This window comes from Lissotriton vulgaris, unplaced genomic scaffold (genome assembly GCF_964263255.1).
Source record: "Lissotriton vulgaris unplaced genomic scaffold, aLisVul1.2 SCAFFOLD_1018, whole genome shotgun sequence".
In the NCBI taxonomy this organism is placed as follows: Eukaryota; Metazoa; Chordata; class Amphibia; order Caudata; family Salamandridae; genus Lissotriton; species Lissotriton vulgaris.
Window position 1 is genome coordinate 144,756 of NW_028246283.1, and position 15,779 is coordinate 160,534.

Consider the following 15,779-nt stretch of genomic DNA (forward strand, 5'->3'; position numbering starts at 1 on the left):
CCTTTACCTTCCATGGTTCTCCTCCTACCTTTACACCCAAAACCTGTTTGCTCACATGGACACCTCAAGGCCCCTGCAGAGTGAACCAGGGTTTCATATGGGGCTATTCACATAGATAATAGTATCAAGATTCACCAATATGCCTATCAAGCGCAACTCTACTTGAAAGGCTCCTCTGCTCCAGACATCCAATGCCCCAAACAGAAGCTGGACCTCATCCTGACATGGACATCCAGCACTTTCCTCTGAAGCTCAACCTCACCAAGACAGAATTGGTTAATTGCCAAGAACAAACAGCAAAAAACAGTGCACACCCGCCTCAGTCTTTAACCTTGACTACTTCCAACCCCAAATTTCTCTAAATGCTAAGTCACCTTTATTCAACCAGGACCTCACATGCAAGAGGCACATTACCAAAAATCAAAGACCGCCCGGTACCAGCCTTCTTTTGTAAAGAAATGTAGACCATTTAAATCAGAAATGCTGTTCAAGCCCATATACTCTTAATCTGTGTGGTGATAATGCCCAGCCTGCTCCATTGCCTTCCAGACTCTGGAATGCCACTTCTTAATGTCATCCAGACAATAGCACAGCTCATTCAGAGCCTGAAGAAATACACATCACCCCCATCGTGATGCAACTTCATTGGCTCCGCGTGCCATTCCACACCATCTTCAAAACCAGATGCATCATTTACAAATCCATCACGACCAACACCTCTATTTATCCCGCAGACAAGCTCTTCATCCCTGGTTTTCCTGCGTCTCTCGGCTCTGTCAGGATACAATCATTCTGGTGATTTAAGAAGTGTGAAAATGAAAAATCAAGATAACAGGCTTTTTCCACCTTTGCACTCTTGAGATGGAACAGTCCCCCATCCATCAGGACCACCCCAATGGAAGAGCTGAAAACGCACACTTAATTACACGCATTAACAATACACTTCTGCTCTGGGAACCCAGCTACCTCTCTAATAACTCTTCAAGTCTATGCTTGCATTTGAGTGTGTACAGCACCTTTGGGCTAGGTTTGTGCTATACACATAGAACATAAATACACTAAGACATACCTGCATACTACAAGAGGATTGAAGTGTGTTTTACTTCCCAACAACTGGTTCTGTGGTAGTCACTCTCATTGATCTCTGCAGCATCTTAAAAAAGCTGCTTTTCACGTTTCCCAAAGCTATGGCCATGTGGATCAATTTGTTAATAAAATGATAAAAAAAATTCCATCTGATACTATTTTAAATACATCTTGAGCACGTGCAAGGCCTTACAATGCCATACTAGTGCCCATAAATCGCTATACAAATAACAATACAAACCAGCAATAAAAATAGTAAAATATTAGTTATGGAGACCTGCAAGTTTTTCTTTCCCTGCTTTATTGGCTACAGTTAAAATGCCTATGGAGTCTTTCAACTAGTCCACTAAATCTTTTTTGACTACAGCAAATAAAAAAGACTTAAGGACCACAACTGCGCCCTGCATACCTATGTATTAGTCACAGAAAGAAAAACGTATGAGGCTTTTTGTGTAAACCGCACATTCTCCATCCTTATAGTTGGCAACTGTTGCAAAGTTAGGGTCCAACATTACACGATAAGGCATGCTTTGCTTGTTTACAGATATTAAAGTGCTGACGCAAATGCAAGAAAGCATTTCCTAGAGAAAGTCTCTGGGGGAGCCAGACAGTGCTGTGCTTCCAGGCTGGCTATCTTTTAGATAATGCAGAGTGCTCAAGGCTTTAGAACAATTGCCTCCCTCATGGCGATGTCTCCAACTTTAAGTAAATACTAGACCAGGATACTTGATAATAAAACATTATTTTGAAACCCAAGGCAACTAGCTTGAATATTTACATTTATTTCAGGAGGGTTTCATTTTTGTCTGGATGAGAACTGTTATATGCTGCAAATAATACCCATTTTTCTGCTGAGCATACATATCTTAGTTTGCATGTATGCATGTTCGACTGCATTTGCCGTTGCAAGGCTATCCCATTAGTGCAATGCATGTCATATAAATACAAATCGCATAAAATATAAACTTGCGTGGACTTGATAGGATGTGTAAGTTCAACACAGAATATTTTGACTCCAAGTTTTATCAAGTGCTGCAAAAATTTGGACGCTGATCTCGTGTTATGTGGTTTTTGTAATGTTGCAGCCTTGAAACATTCATAAGTTTGAATACAAAATAATAGAATTGCTAAAAAAAAAAAGGCAGGAAAATACCTGGAAAACAGAAAAAAAAATACTGGTAAAAAGAAGAAAGGACGGAAGAACGAATGAGTTATGGAGATGGGTGAACATGGAAAAAAGAGAAAGGAAAATGTGAAAGGGGGGCATGGAGAGCTACGCCAGAAGGAAAAAACGATTAATAAAAAATGCACAAAATAAATACAATGGCTGAACAAAAAAGAAGGGGACAACAGAAAGAAAAATTTCCCCACCAGGATAGTTATTTTTTGATTCATGCATTCATTCTAAGGCACGTTTGAAACTAGACATATTAATTGCAGGATTTTGGGGATAGTGTTTTTCTGCCCATTTGAAGATTCATTATTTGTGTGAAGCAACAACTTATTGTCTTGTACTTTCATTTTATAGGAGTCCGATGCGATGAATGTGACTCTGGGTATTATGGAAACCTGCTTGAGGTTGGAGGTATCTGCCAGCGTTGCCAGTGTAACAACAACATTGACATGACTGATCCAGAGGCCTGCGACAAGCTTTCCGGAATGTGCCTGAAGTGCCTCTACCACACAGAGGGCCAGGATTGCGGTTATTGTAAACTTGGATATTACGGCGATGCTCTGAGGCAGGACTGCCGAAGTAAGCAACCACTTGTTCTTTTTGGTCACCATTTGTATGGATCAAAACCTTCTATACGTTTTTCTTTGCCAATGTTATGATGAATCTTCAGCATTTAACAATGTTTGGTGGTTGTGTTTTTTTCCGGTGCATATAGAAAGCTGGCTTTTATATAGTTGACCAAAAAGAGGTACACTGTGTAAAACCCAACGGAATTACAGAGGCACAAATGATACCCCAAATGCTCACTTTTGTGGTAGTGTGGGCAAGCAGTTTCATTGGCATGACACACAGGAGTGTCATGTTTTCACTCATGGTTTGTACCATGTCACACAGCCTGCAATGGGCGTCTATGTGGAATGTGTGTGCTGGCCCCTTAGGGTGGCATAAGAGATCCTCCAGCCCTTGGGGACCATTTGTAACACCCAGGCCCTATGTACCTGAGGTACCATTTTCTAGGGACTTACAGGGTTGCTAAAGTCCTAAGGCAACTGTAGCATAATTAGACTACATCTCGTTTTGGGGAAGGTGCACTGACTGAGGTATGGTTAGCTGGCCTCAGTGCACTGTCAGAGTTGAAAACCAGCATCTAGTAGCTAAAAAAAGGGGCCAAAATTGTGGGAATAAGTGCAACAAAAAGCCCAGTTTCCTACAGTGCACCAGAACGGTGTAGGATCTCCTTACCGGATCAACTTCATTTGTCTCCTGGAGAGTTTCTTCTTATTTTATTACAAACGGGATGGCCATTTTCTCAATTTACAAATATTCTTACCTGTTTCATAACTTTCTCAACCTGTAGTGTTGATGGTACCATTAAACTCTGTTTTTAATGAGAACTTATAGCTGTGGAAGGAAGTATCACACGAGTTGATCGATACGCAACTTGCAAATTAACTTGGCCATTAAACGTTCTCATCAATGTTAATAGATTTGTAAAATATTCTTGCCCCTCAGATCATCTCTGTTCTGTGCTTTGTAAACCAGCGACTCCGGTGTTCAAATGTGTATGGTTAAGAGACTAGATCAGAGGTTCTTAATCCTTTGACCTCCTGAAGACACAAGTGAAAAACTGCTTGTGGGTGGAGACCCTGTCCACTGCAATTTCTATGATTTGAACCACATAAAATGCACAGAAATATTAAAACCGGCATACGTCAAGCAAATACTTAAACATGATTCTTTTTTTAGTTTTTATTAATTCACCAACAAATATATAATAGACACTTTAATGGGAAGATTGGAGATTTTCAAAATTTACGTTTACTTCTTGTGTTTAATCCACTTTTTTTGGAATGTAGGCACACACACGTAGGAATTATTACAGCAAAATGCCATTTGAGTCAACACAGATATTAAACCATTTACACAATACTAAAGCTATTTATAATTTTACGATTTTCATCAGCAAAGAAGAGAAGAAAAAGAAGAAAGGAGGAGGGTAAAAGGAAAAATAAAAATCCCCTGAAGATCCCCTGATCTTTCTCAAACTAGAACCAAGATAGGAGCCACCTGAATTCCAGAATTGAGGGCATTAGGGTTTAAGCCCTTGCGTGCTGCGCACATTTTTGCCCTGGGCGGGCGATTTAAATAGTGGGCGGGATTCAACGGCCACCCTCCGCACACGCCCACCGTGACGCATGTCGGCCGGGGGCTGTCCGAAGCATGCAAAGGGTTAAAAAATATTAAACACTAGACCGGTGACACAAGACAAACTATGCAGAGGTAGAAAATGTTGAGTTAACCCCAGCAAAGTATTACATCGTAACTGGCAGAAAAAGCCTCCAGGCTTCATGCTCAATCATTTCTAATATTCCCCTTGTAAAACGGTGCTACATTTGGGGTAACTGGCAGGTGAAATGAAGAATGCTGCCTTCTAGTTGGCTTAAGGTATGACCGATACTCTCACATAAGGGTAGGAAGTGCCATATAAATGCTGCACTAAAATTGGAAGGGGAAGCTGAAAGAGAAGACTTGCTCATGAGCTACAAATAATAATATTAAGCTAAATGCCTTTTGCTCTTTTGTTGTTTCTATGCTTTGTTAACTTTGCTTTTTTTAGTGAGCCTTGTGTGAATGAGTTGTTCATCTTTTCACGTGTGTTCATTGTCTTTTTTCGCTTTATCCTGAGATTTCTTTTAAATTAATTCCGAGATTAAACCTGCTCACCTTCCTCACTTTATAAAGCTGCTTACTTTTTAAATATTTTCTTTACACATTTCTGGACAAATATTCCCGTGCCGCGAAGGAACAGCAGGGTACATTCCAGGAGGCTTAATGTGAATGACCGTTTCAGGAAGTTGCCACTGGCACCATTTGTTCTTGCTGTGTCGGCCCTTCCACATCTTTTAGTATTTTACCAGGTCTCTGTGGAGGCATTTTAAAAACTTTTCTGCACAATTGTTGCTTCGCTATTCAAAAATATTTGTGCTATGATAATTTTGAAAAGGAGCACCCTGAAACATGCGTTTAGTTTTCGTGACCCCAGAGATCCTTGTTTTCAGATGTAAAAACTGTTCCTGGAAGGAATAATTGGAATATGTTTTTAAAGTCATTATCCAGAAAATGGGTATCCAACTGTGGTCCACGATAACTGAATTCTGGTCAAATTCTTTGAAGAATTGCTGACTATCCAAATGAGGTACATTCAGATACATTGTAAAGGTACTCTATGTGATTATTGGAAAAACCTTAGATCCTTATCTCCTGGACCCACCTTGGAGACCCCTAATCTTTTTTTTATTAAAACAAGTTTTATTGCATATTCCGGAAGTTACACAGTCTTTGTGCCACAACCCAGAGGTCGGGTGCCTATGCATTTCAGTGCACTTTACACCGCTCTATTGGCCAACAACCCAGCGGGCAGGCAGCGTCTACGTACATATTCACCAATCTGTCCAGCATGTGTTTCTTGCCATAGATTTAATAACACTGTCACATATTTACACTTTAAACTACCCTTACCCCCTCCCAACACACTCGTCCAAGCAATTCCGTGTGTAATCTTGGGCACCTATAACTAATTTGCAATTCTGACCTGCACATTTATACCGCTGTTAACCAAACCATGGTGGTATCAAGCATGTCATATACCATTTTAGCCTTTATATTGATCTTCTACCCTACTCATCATACAATCAAACACATCGCGAACCGCCCCACGTGGATTGTTTCAGTTACAAGTCTACTCCTCCCAACCGTAGCCAACCTGCGAATGGCTCCCAAATGTCAGTCGCCCGCGATCTGATGGGCATTAATTACCAGAAAGTGGAAAACTGATCTCTGCAATAAGTGACTGCTTTTATCCATCCAGCTATTGTGGGAGGTGCCGTTTTCTTCCAATGTATTGCTGCCTGCCGCTTTGCCAGCAACAGCAACATGGCCGTGAGCTTTCGGTTCACTTGCGGGACGTCCTTTACATATCGCAGCAGCGCCACCATTGGTGTTTCTGGTATCACGCCATTTATTATATGCCCTATGTGCGTTAGTATTGTAGCCCAACAGGCCGCTACAATTCCACAGGCCCATGCCCATCTAATCGTCTCTAGCGTGTCTATTTCTACATGGGGTTGTTTGTACTGGGCATACACAGCCGTTTTCACTGGCAGAGGGGCAACCTTATCTATTTCTATTGCCACATGAGGCTGAAATGGTGTGGGGTGGTGCCAGTAATGCAGAAATTGCGCCTGCGCACTGTAGGCGTATAATTCAAAATCTGGAGCGCCTAGCCCTCCTTGTGTGAATGGCAGTGTCAGGACCTTCCAGGATACCCTGGGTTGCTTTCCCGCCCAGATTAATTCTAGTACTGTAGATTGTAGTCGCTTAAATAAATGCGCGATTAGGCGCATGGGAATATTCACAAATAAGTAAAGTAGTTTAGGTAGTATAACCTTTTTTGTTATGGTTATTCGTCCCATCAGGGACAGCGGCAGTCCTTAACACCTACGCACTTTGCATTCTAGCCAGTCTATCAGGCGCCTATAATTCGCTACCCATATTTCCTGCAGCGATCTGCTCATCCAAATACGTAAATATCTTGTCGCCTCATCTGCCCACTGTATCGGAAATTCCAGATTGAAAGGGGCCGTATCATCCGTTAGCGGCATCAGCACCGATTTGGACAAATTCATCTGAATCCCTAATCCTGTCATTAGGATTTGTCAAATATATCGTCATGTCATCCGCATACATAAAAATTAAAATGTCCCTTGTGGTAAAGCCTATGCTCCTCTGTGTGTGATGCTGCCAAAGCTTAGCGCCAACGGCTCCATGGCTATAGCGAACAACAACGGCGACAGTGGGCAGCCCTGTCTTGTCCCCCTCTTGATAACAATGGGGTCAGATATCTGTCCATTAACTCTAACTCATTCTACTGGGTTTGTATACAATAGTCGGATTTGCTTAATTAATATAGGGCCATGCGGTTCAATAAAGTAAAGAGGAATTTCCACTCTAACGAGTCAACTACTTTTGTAGCATCTAACAGTGCCGCGACGGCCTGTACGTTTGAGGCTAAGTAATGTAATGTACTGAAAAGCATTCTCAAATTATGCGCAGTGGAGCGCCACGGTATAAAGCCTGATTGGTTTGGCCGCGCTATCTGGGGCAGCATGGGTTGCAATCTATTTGCTATTAATTTGGCATATATTTTGGCGTCCAAATTTATCAATGACAATGGACGATACGAATCCGGAGCAGTCGGGTCCTTGCCAGGCTTCAGTATATTGATGATGGTAGCCTTGCGAAGCATTGGGGGAAGTATACCGGTTTCCATCGCCTCAAGAAAAACCTGGAGCAGTCTGGGGGCCACGATCTCGGCATATTCTTTGTAAAAGGCCGCCGTCAGGCCGTCTGCCCCCGGGGCCTTATCAGTTGGCATGCTATTTATTACTTGACGTATATCTACTGACGTTATTGGCAGCTCCATATATTCCCTGGCGCCGTTATTAAACCATGCCAGAGCCACGCCATCCAAATATTCATTTATGTCAGCTTGAGCCAGGTCTGTGTGTGAGGTATACAAATGTCCATAGAAGCGTTTCATTTCATGTAGAATATCTGGTGGTGCTCTCACCGAGCCCCCGTCTTCCGAACGCAGTTCAGTTATGTACTCTGCTCCTCGGAGCTTGCGTAGTAACCCCGCCAACGTTTTCCCTGGTCTGTCACTTTCCCCATAGCGCCTAGCTTGTGCGTACTTAGATAGGTACTTCGTTTCCCTCTCTGCCTCCTCTTGAAATGCTGTCAACTTGGTCTATATCTGTTTTACCGTTTCAGGAGCTGGGTCTAATGGATGTGAATTTTCTAGGTCCCCTATCTCCCGTTCCAATCTCTGTAAGGTGTTACGGATGTCCTTCAACACTCCAGACTTGAGCGCCATGCATTGGCCCCGTATTACTACCTTAAGTGCCTCCCACAAAGTCCCAAGTGAGTCCACCAAGCCCTCATTAAGCTTGAAATATTCTAAGTCCTTTTCCCTCAGCCCTTCCCGAAAGACCAAGTCTAATAAAGCGGTTGATGGAAATTGCCACGTGAAAGGCTCGGCATATGCAGGAGGGACGCTCAGTCGCAGCTGCGCAGGCGCATGATCTGAGATGGTACGGGGCAGATGTGCGGCATCTAGTAACCAGGCATGCATGTCCTTAGAGACCAGCCAAAAATCTAATCTCGACCACGCGTTGCGATGGTGTCACACATGTCCCCTCCCTCGCTAAGATGCTCTCCAGGAGTCGACTAATTGCATGTCCTCTATTATGGTGTGTAACATCACAGCTGCCTGTGGATGGTGCACCCTGGATGTTCCCTGCCTATTGGCATACGGCAACAGTACAACATTAAAATCTCCCCCTACATGATAGCCATATGACCTAATGTCTGTAACTGTTGTCCTATTTGGCGGAAGAAATCTGGGCTGTCCGCATTCGGTCCATATGTATTTACCAAAGCCACAGCTGTGTGACACAACGTCCCCTGCAGTATGATGTATCTCCCTTCACTGTCTTTGATCGTATGGTGTGTCTGCCAATGTAGCCCCCTGCGGATCAATATCGCCACCCCCCTTGAATAGGTATAATATCCAGCCTCTATTACCTCTCCCAAACATCTGTGCCGGAGCACCCTTGGTAATGTATCATTGTTGGAAAACGAGGCAGCATCCGTGAGGCCTGCACAAATAACATGACTACATTTGTCCTTCACTGGGAACCAAACACCCAATTGTGGTGCCTGACTCTCAGAGGGTAGCGTTGCAGAGCAGTCTGAGGCTTACTCAAGGGAGGTGGTGTGGGCTAGTAATCGCCATTTGCAGGTGCACAAAAATAACACTCAATAATTGATTGTCCAGTGTGTACTTTGCTTTATAAAAGTAAGAGTACATTTATTAAACACACGCACTACTCCATACTATGCAACAATTTACAAATATACATAAGCTGTTGGAATTACTTTGTGACATTGCATAACATCTCCACCCATCCTGCAGTGGGGGTGGGGTCTAGTACCACCACTCCCATGTATGCACATCATCTTTTCCCCAATGCAATTAGTTGAACATATCCTGGAGCGAGGGCCCTGCGCACTGGCACCATCCCAGTGGCGTCCCCCTCCCATTACCTCAACAAGCCTTAAACAGGGATACACCTGCCTTGGTGACACATGACCCTGACCAAGCAACTCCTACTGACCCTAATGTATACACCTCTACATCTTAAGGGCTAACAGTCTGGGGTCTTCACCTAAGCGCAGCAGCAAGACTACATGTTTACGCCCACTTTAGAAGGACAGTACTCAGCACATTTGGATATCATAAAAAATGCATTGCAATTACAGCCCCTAAAGGCATCACAGATGATCACAGGATTAAGTTGTAAATACCATCAGACACCCTAGCAGGAGTGTCTAGCCACTTAAATCCACTTTGCTTGCGACATCACCTTACACCAGTACATCACATTGAACATCAGTCCCTCTAAAGAAATAACCATTAATAAATGCATTTCAGTGCAATTACACTATTAAATCTCCAGGGGATGCCCTTCTCGAGACATCTCCAACTCAGCCCTTCAATCTTTGATGCACTTCTCAATGAACCCCCAGCTGTAGAACAAAAGTTCCAGCCTAGGAGGTGATGCAATCTTCTCTGAGTGTTGAGGGGTTATTCCTCTTAAATCCTCAAGAAACTTAGGGTGGGACTTAGCTTTGTGCTGGGGGCGAGACTGCGCTTCTCCAGCAGCCCCCCCCCCCTGCACCTTTTTCACACTCACTCAAGGGTGACTCCTCTCCTCTGGGGGCCGCCAAAACGCCAAAAACAATCCATTCCCCATGCCTTGCAAGGCATTATGGGGCGCTTCAAGCTCCTGCTGCTGAATAATAGATGAGCGGCTCTGCCGCTGTGCCGGGGAGAGCCGCGCTGGCGCTTCACCGCTTCCTGGGGCCTCTGTGGGAGGCCCGGTCCCACCCAGACACCTGGGTAAGGGTATGCGGCGCAGGGAGCCCATACCCCGCCGCTCCGCGCTTTGGTCAGGGGCCTGGTCCCACCCGGGCCCCTGGCTCCTCCTTCCTTGTCCGGGGCCCCGGTCCCACCCGGGACCATGCAGACTCTCCACGTTGGAGGGCAGTCTTCACGGGGAGCGCGACGGCACTCCCTGGCTTTACTTCGGGTGGGGGCAGCCCCCGGGACCTGATCCACCCCGACGGCCTTTTCTGGACCGGCGGCGGAGCCTCGCGCGCTTCGCTGTCAGGGGGCCACAGGTCAAAGGTCGCTCACCTTCTGGGCCCCTGGAGGTCCGATCTGCCCCATTTTGGCGTCTTCTTGCTCCTGGCGGTGCCCCCCAGCCACTGGGAGCACTCTCCTTCACCCTCCGGGTCTCCAAGAGGGTGCATTCTGCAGGGAGCGGTCTGCACTTGCTCCCTGCGCCAGCCTTTTGCTTGGCTCTCCTCCTGCGCCTCTTCTCCCTGCGCAGAAGCCCCTGCTTCTGCGCACCGGTCCTGGGCGTTTCTTCTGGTGCTGTTAGGAGCCTGGGTGAGAGTCAAGGGGTCTCTCCTTCGCACTGCCCATTGCCAGGCTCCAGCACCGTCCACCTCAGCAGACCACACCCCAGAGAGAGCTTCTCTTCCTGTGCAAGTACTTTTTAAAAGTTGAGTAGGGGGCTGGCAGAAAGGCTCTGTGGGTCCTATCAAACAACGACACATCACTTCCCTGCCCCCTCCTTCTTGTCCAGCCTCTGGGTTTGTTCAAAATGGAGTCCTCCAGTGTCTCTGGCCACATGGCCTCTGAAACCCAACTCCTTCCCCCCTCACTGCCTTTCCTTCTTGGTGCAGCCTGGTGCCTGGCACCCAGTGACTGCTGCTAATGGATGAACCTGTAGCCCCACCCATCGTCTTCTTTGTGGAGAGGAGGCCCTAGCTTGTGGAAGAAAGGTTATATATCCATCCAGCTGAGGTCAACCCTCAGCCTGGGTCTGGTCATGGCTGGCTCAGAGAAATATGACAGTTCTGTATGACCCAAAAGCAGTACAAATATGACTTTGGACTCTGCAGAATACTTATTTTCACCTACTCTACAATAGACTTTAGTGCATGTCTGGAATCGGTAGGCCTTTTGGAAGTCATTTTAGCCATGGGCCCCACATCCCCATAGGGGAATAATGAAAACACAGTAAAACACACTGACTTTCCCTGGCATGTTCCTTCTCAGAGTATAAAGCCTATTCCATGTCACCACCCAATTCTGCATAGGTCCTGCCGCACTATTCAATTTGTACCTGCTCCTGGACTGCGCACGCTAGGAATCTCCCCTGCGCAGCACTACAAGTGTGCACACGCATGTACACAAGTGTCTGCATGTAACCAGCCCGGTGCCCATACTCCAGCTGTTTCGCAGCCGCCTGGACAAGCCAGGGGGACACAAGTAAAATCTCCATGCAGTCGCCTTCATTATGAGTTCACTGTGGGTGAGTCCCAGATTAGGAGGCTCCCCCACAGTAAAAGCTCAACAATTAGGTGCTCAAAAAATCAAAAAATCCGTGCGGCCCCTAGTGTCAGAACCCCTTCTAACAATCAGTTAGATGCGTCTCTTGTAGGAAGCAAATATCGACCCCATGTCTGGTAAGGTAGTAGTGGATTAGCCTCATTTTTCTACGGTCATTCAGACCTCTGACATTCCACGTGATGCACTTTACGTTGGCCAAACTATCAATCAATCAATCAGTGACACTTATAGAGCGCGCTACATACCCGTAGGGTCTCAAGGCGCTGGGGGGGGGGGGGGGGGGGGGGGGGGCGCTACTGCTCGAACAGCCAGGTCTTCAGCTTCTTCCTGAAGGAGAGGTGGTCTTGGGTCAGGCGCAGGTCGGGAGGGAGGGAGTTCCAGGTCTTGGCGGCCAGGTAGGAGAAGGACCTTCCTCCTGTAGTCGCTCTTCGGATGCGGGGGACGGCGGCGAGGGCGTGGTTGGCTGATCGGAGGTGGCGTTTGGGAGCGTAGAAGTTGATCCGGCTGTTGAGGTAGCTCGGGCCTTGGTCGTGTAGGGCTTTGTGTGCGTGGGTGAGGAGGCGGAAGGTGATTCTTTTGTTGACGGGGAGCCAGTGAAGGTCTCTCAGATGTCCGGTGATGTGGCTGGTTCGTGGGATGTCGAGGATGAGTCTGGCTGAGGCGTTCTGGATCCGCTGGAGTCTCTTCTGGAGCTTGGCGGTGGTACCGGCGTAGAGGGCGTTGCCGTAGTCCAGTCGGCTGGTGACGAGGGCCTGGGTGACGGTCTTCCTGGTCTCGGTGGGGATCCACCGGAAGATCTTCCGTAGCATGCGTAGGATGTTGAAGCACGCCGAGGAGACGTTGTTGACTTGCCTGGTCATGGAGAGGGAGGAGTCCAGGATGAAGCCCAGGTTGCGTGCATGGTCTGTCGGTTTGGGTGCGGTGCCCAAGGCGGGAGGCCACCAGGAGTCGTCCCAGGCGGAGGGGGAAGAGCCCAGGATGAGGACCTCCGTCTTGTCAGAGTTCAGTTTCAGGCGGCTGGTCGTCATCCACTCGGCTACCTCTTTCATCCCTTCGTGCAGGTTGGCTCTGGCGGAGGCGGGGTCGTTGGTCAGGGAGAGGATCAGCTGGGTGTCGTCGGCGTAGGAGATTATGCTGAGGTTGTGTTTGCGTACGATGGCCGCGAGGGGGCTCATGTAGACGTTGAAGAGGGTGGGGCTCAGAGATGATCCTTGAGGGACGCCGCAGATGACTTCGGAGGCCTCTGACTTGTACGGTGGTAGGCGGACTCTCTGTGTTCTTCCGTCGAGGAAGGAGATGATCCATTCCAGCGCCTTGTCCTGGATTCCGATGTTGCTGAGGCGCTGTACTAGGGTGCGGTGACAGACCGTGTTGAATGCCGCGGAGAGGTCTAGGAGGATGAGGGCCGCTGTTTCTCCATTGTCCATCAGGGCTCGGATGTCATCGGTGGCGGCGATGAGGGCGGTCTCGGTGCTGTGATTGGCTCGGAAGCCGGACTGTGAGGGGTCGAGGGATCCGTTCGTCTCGAGGAAGGCGGCCATCTGCTTGTTGCGGTCTTCTCGATGACTTTGGCTGGAAACGGGAGGAGCGAGATGGGGCGGTAGTTCTTCAGTTCGGTGGGGTCCGCTGTTGGTTTCTTGAGTAGGGCGCTGAGTTCGGCGTGTTTCCAGCTCTCAGGGAAGGTGGCGGTGTCGAATGATGTTTTGATGATGTCTCGCAGGTGGGGTGCGATGACAGCGTCGGCCTTGTTGAAGACGTGGTGAGGGCAGGGGTCGGTCGGTGATCCGGAGTGGATGGAGTTAATCGTGCGGATGGTGTCTTCGGTGCTGATCGGGGTCCAGGCGTGGAGGGTGGTGGTGGGGGGTGATTGTTCGGTCATGGTGTGCGTTGGTTGGTTGTTGAAGCTGTTGTGTATGTCCGCGATCTTGTTGTGGAAGTATGAAGCGAGGGAGTTGCAGAGGTCTTGCGATGGGGTGATGTCGTTGTTTCCTGCGCTGGGGTTGGAAAGCTCTTTCACGATGTTGAAGAGTTCCTTGCAGTTGTGTGCGTTGTTGTCCAACCGTTCCTTGAATGCTGTTTTCTTGGCGGCGCGGATCAGCTGGTGGTGCTTCCGGGTGGCCAGCTTGAAGGAGGTTCTGTTGTCCGGTGTAGGTTCCCTTCTCCAGACTTTCTCGAGGGCTCGGCAGTTCTTCTTGGAGCTCTTGAGTTCGTCGGTGAACCACGGGGCTTTCTTGCTTCCGGGTCTGCTGGGCGGGGTCCTCAGCGGGGCGAGCTCGTCCGCGCAGATGCTGATCCACTTCGTGAGGTTGTCGGCGGCCTGGCTGGGGTTCGCTGAGCTGGCAGGAGGGTGCTGGCTCAGGGAGGTGGCGAGCTGGTCTGCTGTGATCTTGTTCCAGCTTCTGCGGGCGGCCTGTTGCTGGTGGTGGCGGGTCGTAGTTCTCTTGAAGGTGAAGTGGACGCAGCTGTGGTCCGTCCATTGAAGGTGAATCGGTTGTCATCAATCAGTAGCGTGCTCGGCCTATGGTATCTATTTGTCGGACCTCCCACCGTGGTACTGTGCTAGTGCCTACGAATCGCTCAGAAGTGTCATATGATTTTAGTACTGCACACCCCAGAGTGTGCAGCAGCCTATCATCCCCTCCTCCTCTTTGTGTACTGGTCATGCCTCAGCTTGGACGATAAAACAAACAACCTTCCCCTACCACCCACACCAACCCCCAATTAGGTTGTGTATCACCTTCCCCCCCAACAAAAAACAGTCAACCTAATGTAACCAACACAAGGGAATCATCCCATTGGGTGCGTGGGGCCGCTGGCCAACACCCCAGCACTTAAGGCAGGGTGGCCGAGCATATATTATCCCACCCAAAGAATAGGAATTTCACATCATATACCTATAGCACATCATTACATGGAAAGTCAACTATTTATGCAAGTGTAGATTACGTTCTTCATTGCGACAACATCATTCCCCTTACCGATGAACTGTCCTCCTCCAGTTAGTGGTTTGCCATACGCACAACATAATTGTACTTTAGGAACCCCCCAGTTCATGTTCAATCATTGTCACTGTCTGGTGTCTGTTTGTTCGTCCCCTGACACCTTCCGCTTCCTCTATTCCTTCACTAGTTGTTTGGCATACATTAATGCTGCTTTGGCATACGTAAAAAAAGTAGGTTTACCAGCTCCTTGTATTCGCAATTTAGCCGGGTATATCAATGCATGTTTCATACCGACTTGTTGAAATATTTTCTTCGCCGGGATAAATTTCCTGCGAGCCGCTTAGACTTGCAGCATGAAGTCAGGGTACAGAGTAATGTTATTGCCTTGGTACTGGATGTCACCCTTTTCTCTGGCCAGTCGGAGTATCGTGTCGCGGTCTCTGTAATTGCGCACTCTTGCTATGATTGATCTCGCCGGCGCCCCCGGTCGCGGCCTCGGACCCAGCGATCTATGTGCCCTTTCAATGAGGAACATTGTCTCCGCAATCCCCGTGATACGCAGGTGATTCCTACGGGATCTCGCTTCTAAATCTTCATTCTTCTGTTGTATCACCTCCAGCACTCTGTCCATGCCCTTCAATTTTTTTTTCCAACTCGGTCTACACCATCTTCCGTTTCAGTAACTCTCGTTTCTAGTACCCCCATTCGCCCTAACTGTTTTTCAACCCGTTGCATGATCCCATCCATGCGTTCCGCTAGGGTGTTCATCTCGGAATCTATGCCCTTGAGACTGGTTTTCAATTCCTTGAACATAGTGCGTATATCGTTTTCTGGCAACTGCACAGATCCAGCCTCGCCCGCAGGGTCCTGATGCCCTCCATCGGTCTCCGCCTGCTTGTCAGTTTTCTTATCAAAATGTATGCGGGGCTGCCTGGTATCTGGCTTGCCCCTATTGGAGCGTATTAACCAGCAGTCTCAAGCAAGGGTCGTTCAGCGAGCGTCCCCACCTTTTGAGGTGTCGGGAATGTAGATATGG

At 47.8% G+C, this 15,779-nt stretch overlaps 1 protein-coding gene across 1 annotated transcript in view; it reads left to right on the forward strand.

Moving 5' to 3' along the window:
• Nucleotides 1-15,779, forward strand: part of LOC147666006 (laminin subunit beta-1-like) — a gene marked incomplete at its 5' end in the record, with an annotated part of 280,699 nt that overhangs the window by 138,609 nt on the left and 126,311 nt on the right. The window contains one exon of the mRNA XM_086949328.1: nt 2,615-2,839. Coding sequence (XP_086805454.1) covers nt 2,615-2,839 — 225 coding nt within the window. The remainder of the gene's footprint in view (nt 1-2,614; nt 2,840-15,779) is intronic.